Raw genomic sequence first — 12,551 nt, 5'->3', positions numbered from 1 at the left:
CCAGGTAACTAATTATGTACTGCTTTACAAGTTTCACATTACCCGGCAAAAAAAATAAAAATAAAAATCTGCATGTGCTGCAGGGCAGCTTCAGATGCTGGTGTCAGATGGAACTGCTGGAAAACAGTTTTGGTAACAACATGCCACTTGTGCATCCTCATGTATCACCCTCCTGACGCCCCGGGCCCCTGTCCACCCTGAATTAAAAAGTAAACATCCAAGAAAGGAAAAACATTAAGTGAGCAGTAGGCAGTGGTGTGAAGTCTACAGATCAATCAGTAGGTCTTGTTCAAGGGCACCCAGAGTGGTCTACACATACTGAACTTTACAACATGGGTGGGCCATGCAGAAGGCTCACCAGGCCTACAATTAAGCATTTCAGCCATTCATTGTCAATGACTTCATTGAGGTCATTGTGTCTCTGCCACTCCAACTGGGAGTAAACAATTGTGAAGATGAATTTAGGAAGGACTTATTTTCAATATAAGCAATCCCCAACTTTCACTGGGGTAACATTCGTAGGAAATGATGAAAGTCGAAAACATGAATGTTAATAAATAGAACCTATGGGAAATATGGCTTTCCACAACCACCTAAAAGTGTAATCTTTCACAAGAGATTGCTCAAAATACAATTTTTTCAATAGAATTCTTTATGATAAAAACACTATTATTAAAATATGCACTTTCCATAATCACTCATAACCTGCAGTATTCAAAATACAATTGGTAACATGCAAAAAACACTTTTACTTGCTAATCATTCACTGGAATTCTGGGATCTGTCAATTAAAAAATAAAACTTTATTCACAGCTGTCTTAAGGTGCCAAGACGGGTGAGGTCTCAACGTCACCTCCAACAATAATTTGTCAGCGATGTTTGCCTTGTTCGCTGCTTGATATCCTTAAAAGATCTCATCGTAGGGGAGCACAGCAGAGGCGAGCTGATGTTTAACTTTGAGGTTGCAATCCATGATGGGATCAACAGCATCAATGTCTCTAGCCAGCTAGTCAATTCGTTAACATTAAACTTGCATCCATCAGTTTATCTAATACCTTTATTTTCTTACTAAGCTGCATCGCTAGCTTTGCATGCATGGATTTGCAGTACATTTTGGGGACATAAATGCAACATAAAACTTGTTATTTTAAGAAAATCAATGAAAATATGCAACAAACACACAGGGAGTTCTTTACTCCACAACAGTAGAGTGAACAAGACCAGTGAAGTGCCTAGTAGGACTTTAGCTACTCCCCAAACCTCACGCAACGTGCCTCTTATTTTTTTCTCTACTATGCATTTTTGTAAACCCAGTGAATGTGCGCAGTTTCCAAAGCGAAAGTAAACAAGAGTTTACAAATACTCTCAAAAGTTAAATGTGTGAATGTTGAGGATTGATATATATATTAGGCCTGGCAAAGTTAACACGTTTATTTTTGCAGTTCCTGCGACCAGTTTTACACGTTAAAAAATATTGTCGCATCCAGGGCAGGCAACGAGGCGATCACCTAATCAATCTGGTGTTCATTTTCTTAATTTATACAGTACATGCATACTGTGGGGGTGAATTTATGGCTGTCCTGGTGCATTGCTAGAGATAAGTCGTGAAGATAAAAATTGTTTTTTTTTTTTTTTACATTCCACTTTCTTATAAAAAGATTGAATCAATGTCATACCACCTAAGTGCAAAATAAGTTATCTTTGAGTGGTACTAAAACCAAAATAAGCAGCTTACAGTGCTAAACGCCATAATGGAATGATAAAATTCTAAGAAAATAAGTGTAATGATTATCCCTACATATTATTCCAGTCTTCAGTATTTTTGCTAATTTATGCAGAGAATGCAACATAACCATTCAAGTAATGCTCGGTGCTAGTTTTTACATGAGATAGATGCTACAGAGAACATTTTGCGAGCCAGAAGCAAAGGTGTATAGCAGAAGTTTTCCAACCTTTTTTCTGTGGTGGCACACTTTTTCTAACCCAAAAATTCCAATGCACACCATGATTCTACCAACTATAGAAACATTAAATGTGCTAAACTGTCCGAAGGGTCTTGAGTACCAGAGACACTGTCAAAAAAATCAGTTTGGAGATTGGCGCTCGCAGACATAGCACTTGCTCGTATGCCCACTGTCCTTCAGCTCTGCAAGACTCGTTGGCGAACACACACCCTGGCAGCTGTACCCCTGACACATCTCTTGGCTGCTACAGTGCACTCTGAGTGCTGTGTCTGCCAACCAGCAATCGCAGAGCTGCTTCTGTGTCGACTTCTCCAAGTAGTCCCGTCCCTGTTAGACAAGGTCTTGACCACCTGAGATGTATGTTTCTCTCAGGTCAGGACCCAGGAGCACTACACGGTTATTTCCACAGCGCACCAGTTGAAAAACTATTGTGTAGAGTATAATTAACAAGTCGTTGATGATGATGATGAACAATTGAAGATAATATTTATTGCATGTATTGTAATGTATTAATATATGCCAATTTTGGAGATGATCATACTTTCAATTAAATCAGTCTTTAGCAGTGCATTCAAAATCTACACTTGTTTCGATTGTTTAGTTTTACTTTGACATGTCTGTGTTTTATATACTAATGCTAATTTAAGAATTAGCACAAGACTTTTTTGTTGTTGTTTTTGTAGGTGCTTATTGACATTAGCCTTGTTTTCTTATTGACGTCTTTTCAATTTACCTTTTAGGAAGACATTCAGATTTAGGTTGTACTTGCTCCAGTAGTATTTTTTTAAAAGTTCAGGTTTCGGTTGATTGTTTAAGTATAAGCTATGCCATTAAAGTTGTTTAAATTCCTTTGTGTTGATTCTGCATTATTTGTTTTGATTCAGTCTGTATTTACTTCATTATTTAAGTACACTAAAACTTTGATTTTCCATCAGGGGTTGGTACTGAGGCCGTGAAGGATAAGAGAAAAGGCGGATAACAGAACAGCTAGTTTAAAAATGATATGCACTAGATTAGTTTAGCGAATAGTCATATTTATTTACAAAAAAATATACAATATAGCATAAACAAAGTTAATTAATTCATACAATATTGTAACAACCAGCGTAATAAGCAAATACAACTCAGAGGTAGTGGAGTTTTCTACATTTTACTTGGAGTCTTTGTTCCATAACAAACAGTGCCCTGTCTTATACTCCATTATCTGGGTTACAGAGCAAACCTCCAAAACAATAAAAGAAAGCTCTCCCTACCAATCCATTTATCTCCTCACACTCACATTCTTTTTTCTCTATACAAAAAACACTCCTGCTTATTGTCTCCTGACTCCCTACTCAAAACTTCCTACTGCCGCACCTTCCTTTTCCTCCTAACTTCTCCTGTCACTCATCTCCCAAGAGGTGCCCTCACAGAACAGAAGCCCTTTACCCAGTCCTGTCACTTACACAGCATTATGCCCTTTCTGCTCCCGCACAGCGCATCACAAGCTGCCTGTATGTCTACCTGCACGTTTTTTAATATATTAACAAAACAAAACAGAATTTAAAAAAAAAAATTACAATACAGAACATTAACATTACATAAATAACATTACTGTCAGTGGATTCCATTTTCAACTTTTTTTAAAATTTTGTCGGCATCACGCTTTATATCGTTCACCGTTGTTCTTCCTACTCTGCAAATTGAAGTAGTACTTGAAGCACTTTTGCCGTTTTGTAAATGATTAATAATTGAGTTTTTTTGTGACAATTCCAACACCACACGCTTATGTTTATTAGCCATAGCAATGAATAGTAGATTCATTGTAATAAAAAAGAAAAGCTGTGAAACGCTATTAAAACTGAAGGTATGTAACTGACACTGTGATTTGAAAATGCGGCCTGACACGCGATGCTGGGGAGGAACACTACGCGCTACACAAGGGAGAGTTGGTCCTATGTGCAGAGCTCACAGCGCACCGTACAGCAGTAGTAATATAGTAATAGGCAGGCGCAGTTGCGCACATTTTATTTTTTTTTGGCCATGACAATTAATCGAGAAAAGGATAATCAAGGTTTTACTGTACTTATTTTAAGATTAGATGTTTTAATGTTAGATGCATTAAACACAATTAATTACATACAATGATGCGATAAATTATTTTTTAATTGATTCCCAGTCCTAATGCATCTGAGGATCACTGTATCGCAACACTCAGAGCTTATGGTGGTCCCCCAAAAATTGCTTCTCAATCAAATGATATTGTATCACAGTGTAATAATCTTCAAGGAGGCCCCCTAACCCTGCTTTTTGATCAAATGATACTGTTTTGCAGTGCTCAAAGTTTCACAGGGTACAAAATCCCATTTAATCAAATACCGGCATTAACAAAATAACCGGTAATTTGGTTCCAAGTCAAAATGTTAGCACCTATCCAACACTAGAGGTGAGGTCCCCTTCTTTTCCTTTCATCAGACAGCACCTCCAAACTGTGATTAACATAATAAAAACCTTCTACCAATTTAAACAAAGCTGCTATATTAAACTTTTCTCTTGCATATTCAATCACTATTTCAATTTCTCAACTCCTTATTCCATGAATAAGGTCACTGGCACCTGAAGACTTTTCTGGCAGCAGCATGAACCAACCCAGAATGGGACAACAGTCCAAGTTCGGACAACTCATGTGACTTTAGGATGTGACAGTAGTCACCCTTACACGTGAAGAACATGCACAGGCACTGCCCGAGCTAAGACTTGAACCCAGGACCTGCAATGGTGAGGCAGTAGTAGCACTAATCACCAGGCCACACATCATAAATTATGCACCTGAATAATCCTATTAAAATGGTAAAGTAAAATGCTATTACAGAATATTGTGTTGCCCAAATCTATAGACGTTCTCGGAAATGACTTTTAAAACGTTTTTAAATACAAGTATGATTAAATATTAACATAAATGTCTTCTTAAAGGCCAGCTGTCAGCATACAGCTATTAAGATTTAGTGTCTGCAGAAAAAAATGATTCAGCAGGCCTCTCCACCCTTGTCAACTTTAAATGCCCTTTGCTCCCTCTCTTACTGGCGCACACAGGCCGTGAACACCATATCAGTTGCACTTCAGATCTCCCACAAACTGCAGCTGCGTTTGCCACATCATTAGCATGCCGGAATAGCCAAGGAATTTCAAAGCCCAGCCTCCAGTGGGACCTGTAAATGGATGCCGATGACCATCCCATGCCCAAACCTAGGACATATCTGCGCGGCATCTGCTCCCTTGGTTTAGGATTTATGACAGAGCTAATCAGAAGAGGAGATGGCATGTCTGACAGGTGAGAGGAGCAAGGGAGGATTACAGAAAGGGCCTAGCATCAGCAGATTCTCCAAAATCATAATGCCGGCATGGAGGAAGCGCACCCGCAAGGGGTTAAAAAGAGCCTGCACATTCAGCACACTCGACCAGTGGCATTTTGTTTTATACATTCAGTAAAGAGCGTCTGCTGATCTGTCTCTTTTGGAAGAGCATGGTAAAGCAAAAGTGCGTAATCGGCGTAATGCTGGTGTTCCTTGCATGCATCCATGAGTGCTTTCCCACTTGGGGCTTCAGGCAGCCCTATGGTACAGTGGGAGCTGAGAATGTGGTGGCAGAGGACTGAGGTGTCCCACTCATTCACCTGTGCTCACTTCATTAGTCAGGAACACTGCAGGAAACAGACGGAGGGGTGCCATTATGAGGGCTGAATTAGGGGGATGAATGAAAAGTTCTACCATAAAACAGATCCCTTATAAGTGCACACCCCACACAACTTGATTCCTCAGGCCATCAGAGGTGCCACTGTGCTTCAAAAACAGAAGACACAGGAGAGGCATTGGGTAGCAGCCCAGGGTGTCCCACAGGAGCCACGTGCAGTCCAATCAACAGGCCAATGCCATGATTGCTGCTCCCTTGCATTCAGTTTACCTCCTTTTCTCCTAACAATTCTTCTATCCGCACATAGATTATCTCACATTTATGAATATGTACTTTGGTTGATTTTTTCTCTATTTATATTTGATTTCTCTGTCATAATTAAGTTTGACTTAAATGGCATTTACAATGCACACTTTTTTAAAATGCACAGGTCTTTTTTTCACAAAATATCTAGCACAAGCCAGCACACACGGACACACTTCTTCTAAAGTGTTGGCTTGAATGGCTTGTAGGAAGCTTTTGAGTATTTTATGTGAAAAGCACTTGCTTCTAATTGCTTCTTCAGACACTCTCATTCCTGCTCTTCCAAAATGTCACCATCATGGCTTTATTCAACATTTTTCAGCATTAATTCCATTTAAAAAGGTGCAATATAAAAATGCTTCCATCAATAGTTAGTTGGATTCTGATGGTGCACACAAGAGTCAGTGTGGTATTCTTCAGTTTTAGCAGCCTTCAAATCAGTAGCTTTAGGAGTGAGTGCCTTCCATTGTTTGGAGAATGAATTACAAAAAAACAGCTGAAAGGGGAGATCAATGGGAACTGGCATACAAATGGTCAAAGGCAGGGCAGGCTGGCATGGCTCAAATATATATGTGCCAATGCAATGTAAAAATATATTGTTTATGGCATACCTATATATATATATATATATATATATAAAAATATATACTGTATATATGTGTGTGTATATATATATATAATATATATATATATGCCATAAACATATAGAGCTATACCCATTTACATATACATATATGTATCACATTATTATATATACCTGTATGTCTATTCTGTACCTATACTATATATATATATATATATAATATATATTACTGTATACACTGCACTGTATGCTTACACACAATACATACTTTATATATTGTATCTATTCTGTACGTACACACATATATATGTAAATTGACACACACAGTATAATTGTTAACTGGCTCACAAACATTTGTTTGGACTGCCTTCCTTTTATGAACCAAAGATTCACAATCATACAGAATATTTGCCAAAGCACCACTCATTTCAAACGTTTTAAAATTGGAGGGCCTGTAGCAGCAACTATCTGTTTTTACAAACTGCTTTACTTTTGACAAAACCACAATATATTTATATACATAACTAGCTGCATGCCCCGTCTAAGACAGGTTTAAATCTAAATAATCAACATAGACCTCCAGATTAATGTTTGCAGTACACCATGCCATACATATGGGTCTGTTATATGCTATTTGGTATGGGATTCCTAAAAGCAGTATTAATATTTGTAATGGGGCGGCACGGTGGCGCAGTGGGTAGCGCTGCTGCCTCGCAGTTGGGAGATCTGGGGACCCGGGTTCACTTCCCGGGTCCTCCCTGCGTGGAGTTTGCATGTTCTCCCCGTGTCTGCGTGGGTTTCCACCGGGCACTCCGGTTTCCTCCCACAGTCCAAAGACATGCAGGTTAGGTGGATTCGCGATTCTAAATTCGCCCTAGTGTGTGCTTGGTGTGTGGGTGTGTTTGTGTGTGTCCTGCGGTGGGTTGGCACCCTGCCCGGGATTGGTTCCCTGCCTTGTGCCCTGTGTTGGCTGGGATTGGCTCCAGCAGACCCCCGTGACCCTGTGTTCGGATTCAGCGGGTTGGAAAATGGATGGATGGATGGATATTTGTAATGTGCCATCTATTGGAATAACTAATGCAGTGCATTTTATTACTACAAATGTTTGTGATGCTCTGTCTATTTGAATGACAAATGCATGCATTTTATTACTAAAAATGTTTGTGATGCAACATCTGTTGAAATGACAAATGCAATGCATATGTCTCTGTTATATGCAATTTGGTATGGGAATTGTAAAAGCAATGTTAATGTTTGTGATGCACCATCTGTTGGAGTAACAAATGCAATGTTATGACTCTATTATATGTCATTTGGTATGGGATTTGTAAAAGCAGTGTTAATGTCTGTGATGCGCTGTTGGAATGACAAATGCAATGCACTTTATTACTAGAAACATTTGTGATGTGGCATGCATTGGAATGTCAAATGAAATGCATATGAATCTGCTGTATGCCATTTGATAAGAGATTTGTAAAAGTAGTGCTAATTTTGTGATGCACCCTTTGTTGGAATGATAAATGCAATGCATTTTATTACTAAAAATGTTTGTGATGCAGCATCTTTTGGAATGACAAATGTAATGCATATGCCATTTGGTATGAGATTCGTAAAAGTAGTGTTAATATTTGTGATATACTGTATCATCTATCTGAATAACAAATCCCATACATTATATTAATAAAAATGTTTGTGATACGGCATCTGTTGGAATGACACAGATAGACATAAAGACATTTATCCTTATATGTGTATGTATATATACATATATCCTCTTTAATAAAATCCCTGTGTGTGTCCATGTGTCCGTGTGTGTGTGTGTCTTCTGGTGAAGTGCGCATGCGCGGGGCACTCTTTAATAAAGGACATCATTGCTGGGGAGAGTGCTGATTGGGTACTCGCGGCCGCGCACATAAAATCCATTGCTGGAGAGACGCCACACATACAATAATCAACTGCACGCCAGCACAGATTAAAATACTTGCTGGGGAACTACACAGTACTTGCTGGAGAGACCCCGCAGCCACGATTATCAGCTGCACGCCACACATTACATCAGTTTCTGGGGAGATTCTGCTGATTGCCCACTGTTGTGACAGAAAATTAAACGCATATTACAGACAAGGCGGAAGTACAGGGAAGGGCGTAATGAGTAGCAGAGTCACCGGCCTCTAGCAGATGCTTCAAAGGCTGCCTGACGTGTCACACAAGACAGAGAGGGCGAGACCTATAAAATATTGCACGGCCGCTCCAATCGGATTTCGGTAAATGAGGTAACACCTAAAACATAAGGCACGAAAAATCCAATCAGGTACTGAGACGTGGAGACCAGCTTCCCCAAAGAGGTGGGATTAGTGTGTGTTGTTGTGCAAGTGTTCACTCTGAGGATGTCAGATTTGCGATTAAGAAGCTTGGCCCGGTTAAGTGTAAAGTGTCTGTTGTTGAAGGGGTTTTCCTAAATATACGAATTTTCATGATATTACAATAGGATGACTTTTAAAAGTAGATTTATTTTCGCGCACATAAAATCTGTTGCTTGGGAGACGCCACACATACGATAATCAGCTGCACGCCAGCACAGATTAAAATACTTGCTGGGGAACTGCACAGTACTTGCTGGAGAGACGCCACAGCAAGCTAAAATAAAGAGAGGCAGGATAGGAGATCTTCAAACAGACACAACACATCAATCAACAGCCACAGAGGAGAGGATAAATGTAATATTAATTATACTTACTGTATTGTCATATACGTTTCTATTTTATTTTTATTATAGAAACAGAATGAGGTCAAGGTCCCTTGCCATTTAACATAGACTGTTCCTACTAATGTTTATGCACTACTGTTCTAGCGCCCGTTATTTTAACAGGCTTAATGTCTAGTATATATATATATACTGTATATATATATATATATATATATATATATATATATATATATATATATATATACACACACACACACACACACATACAGTATACTGATATATAAAGGTTCCACTTACTGTAGTAGGCAGTGTAATGTAGTGACTTGTGCCATGGACTTCAAACCAAAAGGCTGCTGGTTCAACTCATACCTTTGCCTTGCTTTGGGACCCTGCGCAAGTTACTTAACCTGTTTGTGCTTTAACTGTAAAATTGTCTGGCCACCGTTGTAAGCTGTGTGCTGATCTTGTAAGTCAGCCTGGATAAGTGTCAAGCAGATATAATTATATACATATAACAATTATAACTGGCCATAGCCAGACATTTACATAGTATTTTTTTTTGTTAACAGACATTTAAATGACTGCAAAATGCTTGTGTGTGTGTTACTCTTGTAAAGGCACTATAACAAAACAAAAAAAGATTGATTTCATAATTGTGTAGAATCAATGCCAGTTGACCTGTATGGGTAATTTTATTTTTTTCTCATACTTAGGTTGCTTTTCAAGTTGTGTTTTGAAGTGTGTGTTCTTTTTGAAAGGCTCTAAGCAGACATTAATACAATAAATTTGGATTGTTCTGCAGCAATTATTCATTTTTTACATGGAGGGTGACAGAGCCTTAAGCTTTATAGCGCCCAGACTTTGGAACGATCTCCCCAAATGAATGACATTAGCAAACTCGGTTCATTCTTTTTTAAGAAAAAAACTATTTCAAACTCATCTGTTCAAGAAGGCATTTAACTTACGCTAACATTCCAAGCCTTCTTTCATTTTACCTCTACTGTACAGATGCTCACGATGATTTATGTGTATGTTATTTAGTCAGCCGTTTCTTCTAGTATTGTATTTCATATTTTACTCTGGTTTATTGTCTTCTTTTCGGATTAATGCATTATATATCCTGTATTTATCTGTTCTTAGTGTTCTATGTAGATAGTATGTGTATTTGTTGTATACACCTTGCTGTTCTTTGTGAGACTCTATGAAGTGCCCTGAGCATGGGAAAGATGCTATGTACAAAAAATGTATTTTTATTAGTATAAACATCTACTTCATAATTGCTTACGGTGAATCTAGTCAGACCTGCATGGGTCACCCCCCTGACCCCCCAAGTTAACTGTTATTAATATTACTCTGCAAGTTTGAATTGAGGTGTTTGTTGTTTTTTGAAAAACGTGACATATAGTACAGCATTCCAGTGTGACTCCTTAAAGCAAATGAAAGACGGATCGATGGTGTGGTTTTCCTGGTGTCCCTTTTGGAAAGGCGCTATATAAGGCAAAACAATTCGTTTCTGTCTGGTCAGACGTGCACCCCTCTTTTTGAAATCGGGTTGCCGAGTTCCCTTAAGTCCTGCACGAGGGTACTGACTTTGTCGGGCACGTCGTCCACGTCCCCAATTTCGGACCTGTAAGTCCGGCCAGCTGTTCAAGTCGCCCAACCCCATCAACATATCATTTACAGTGACACCGTCCATAAACTATCAGAGCCTCAGTTACTAATCTGAGGCGCAATATTAAAAATAGACTCGTCTCCAAGAAGCTAATGTGTGAACATAACTTGCGAGGCTGTTGTCTCCCGAATCCACCCATCTGTAAATCCCTGTCCATCCGGCATCTTCCGATCCTTTAACGAAATCAAGAAATCGGACTGAAGTCGTCGGGCTATAAACTGGGCCTGCCGCCCGCTGCACCTTGTACACCATGCCAACCGTCAAAAGGAGAAGCCTCGGGAGCGCGCAGCCCGACTGTTAAAAAAGAAAGATAGTTCTGACAAAAGTTTTATTTGGAACCTGTTCAAATATTTGAATCAACGTAAAGCATCCCAAAAAAGCAGAAGAGGACAGAAAGCAAGCAGGACCACCTTGCCCCCCAGCTCAATACGAACTGCGAAACAGAAGGGTCATTCCAGCGAGTGCGCTGCATTAGACGAGAGCACAAGCTGGCTGGATTCCGACACTTGCGAAATGAAGATGTCCATCTCGGACGACCTCTCTCAGTCTGACGGGTGTGTGTCTATGTGCCTGCCCCAGCCGGATGAGCATCGCTTCGCCTATTAGCGTCCTGTCGCTCTTGCACGCAGAGCAGCAAGTGATGCTTCAGCGGCTGCCGCACATGTCGACTGCTTTTTATTTCCCTTCCTTGCCTTTCGTTCCCTTTATAGATGGAAGGGGGCGAATTCACCCGAGTATTAAAGGCGGTTAATCGCTACTTACAGTTCGTAAGAACTGGATTTCATCCTCCGCTTCAGCACCTTCAGCCATGGCTGTTGAGGAGCCGGCTCTGCTAAGACTCTGATAGCCTCCACTGCTGCCTCCTGGGCTCTGCGCGGCTCCTTTCCTCCCCGTATTAGCATACAGCTAATCCACAGCCATATAGGGGGGTCTTGGCCAAGCCCACTGCACTGCAGCCTGTCACTCAGGCTCCCTCCCTGGCAGGAACGGAGAGGTGGCCTCCCCGGGGTGCACATCAGTACGGTACGTGCGCGAGTGCGAGTCTGGGCGCTGACGTCGGTTCGCACCGCAACAATGACACGGAGGCAGGCGGAGAAAACGACAACAACCCCACCCCCACTCCCCCATACAACCAACGTGTCCCCTTTTAATATCAGTGATGTATTGGGGATGCAAAAGCATCTTTGTGACAGATGAAATTCGCGGTCGTCGCGCACTTGCGGAATAAGAAATCCTGCGGTGAACGCCAGAGCCCGCCAGCCCGCTCGCATACACGCACAGCCGTAGGACGGATTTTATGGTAATCTGTTACTCCGAATCGGTGTCGGCAGGTTGTTGTATGGACTACATGCAGTTATACAATCAAAACTGAAAGGCAAAGGTGCCGATAGCTGTGTGTGTGTATGCTCATCATCGAGTTTTACTTAGTATAGCGCCTTTCACTTATTTTTTGGGTGTTCAAATATTTTTTGAGGCTCAAATTGAAAACAGCAATCATGTCAAAGGATCACAAACATGTCAGAAATAAAAACAGACCATGAGAACAACCCCCCTCCACGGAGCCCACCCCGTTCCCACACACACAGCTATATAAAGGTACACATCACAGAGGAAAACAGAAAACAACCAAGTGAGTATGCCCATCTGAACCCA

At 40.4% G+C, this 12,551-nt stretch overlaps 1 protein-coding gene across 1 annotated transcript in view; it reads right to left on the bottom strand.

Moving 5' to 3' along the window:
- Window positions 1–11,804, bottom strand: part of ryr3 (ryanodine receptor 3) — a 535,616-nt gene extending 523,812 nt beyond the window's left edge. Inside the window, exon 1 of the mRNA XM_051920096.1 lies at window positions 11,661–11,804. Within this exon, the coding sequence (XP_051776056.1) occupies window positions 11,661–11,708 (48 nt within the window). The 5' untranslated portion in view covers window positions 11,709–11,804. The remainder of the gene's footprint in view (window positions 1–11,660) is intronic.
- Window positions 11,805–12,551: the final 747 nt, after the last annotated feature.

Source organism: Erpetoichthys calabaricus, chromosome 16 (assembly GCF_900747795.2).
Source record: "Erpetoichthys calabaricus chromosome 16, fErpCal1.3, whole genome shotgun sequence".
NCBI classification, from domain to species: domain Eukaryota; kingdom Metazoa; phylum Chordata; class Cladistia; order Polypteriformes; family Polypteridae; genus Erpetoichthys; species Erpetoichthys calabaricus.
The sequence above is the reverse complement of the archived record's forward strand: the minus strand, read 5'-3'. Positions and strand labels throughout refer to the sequence as shown.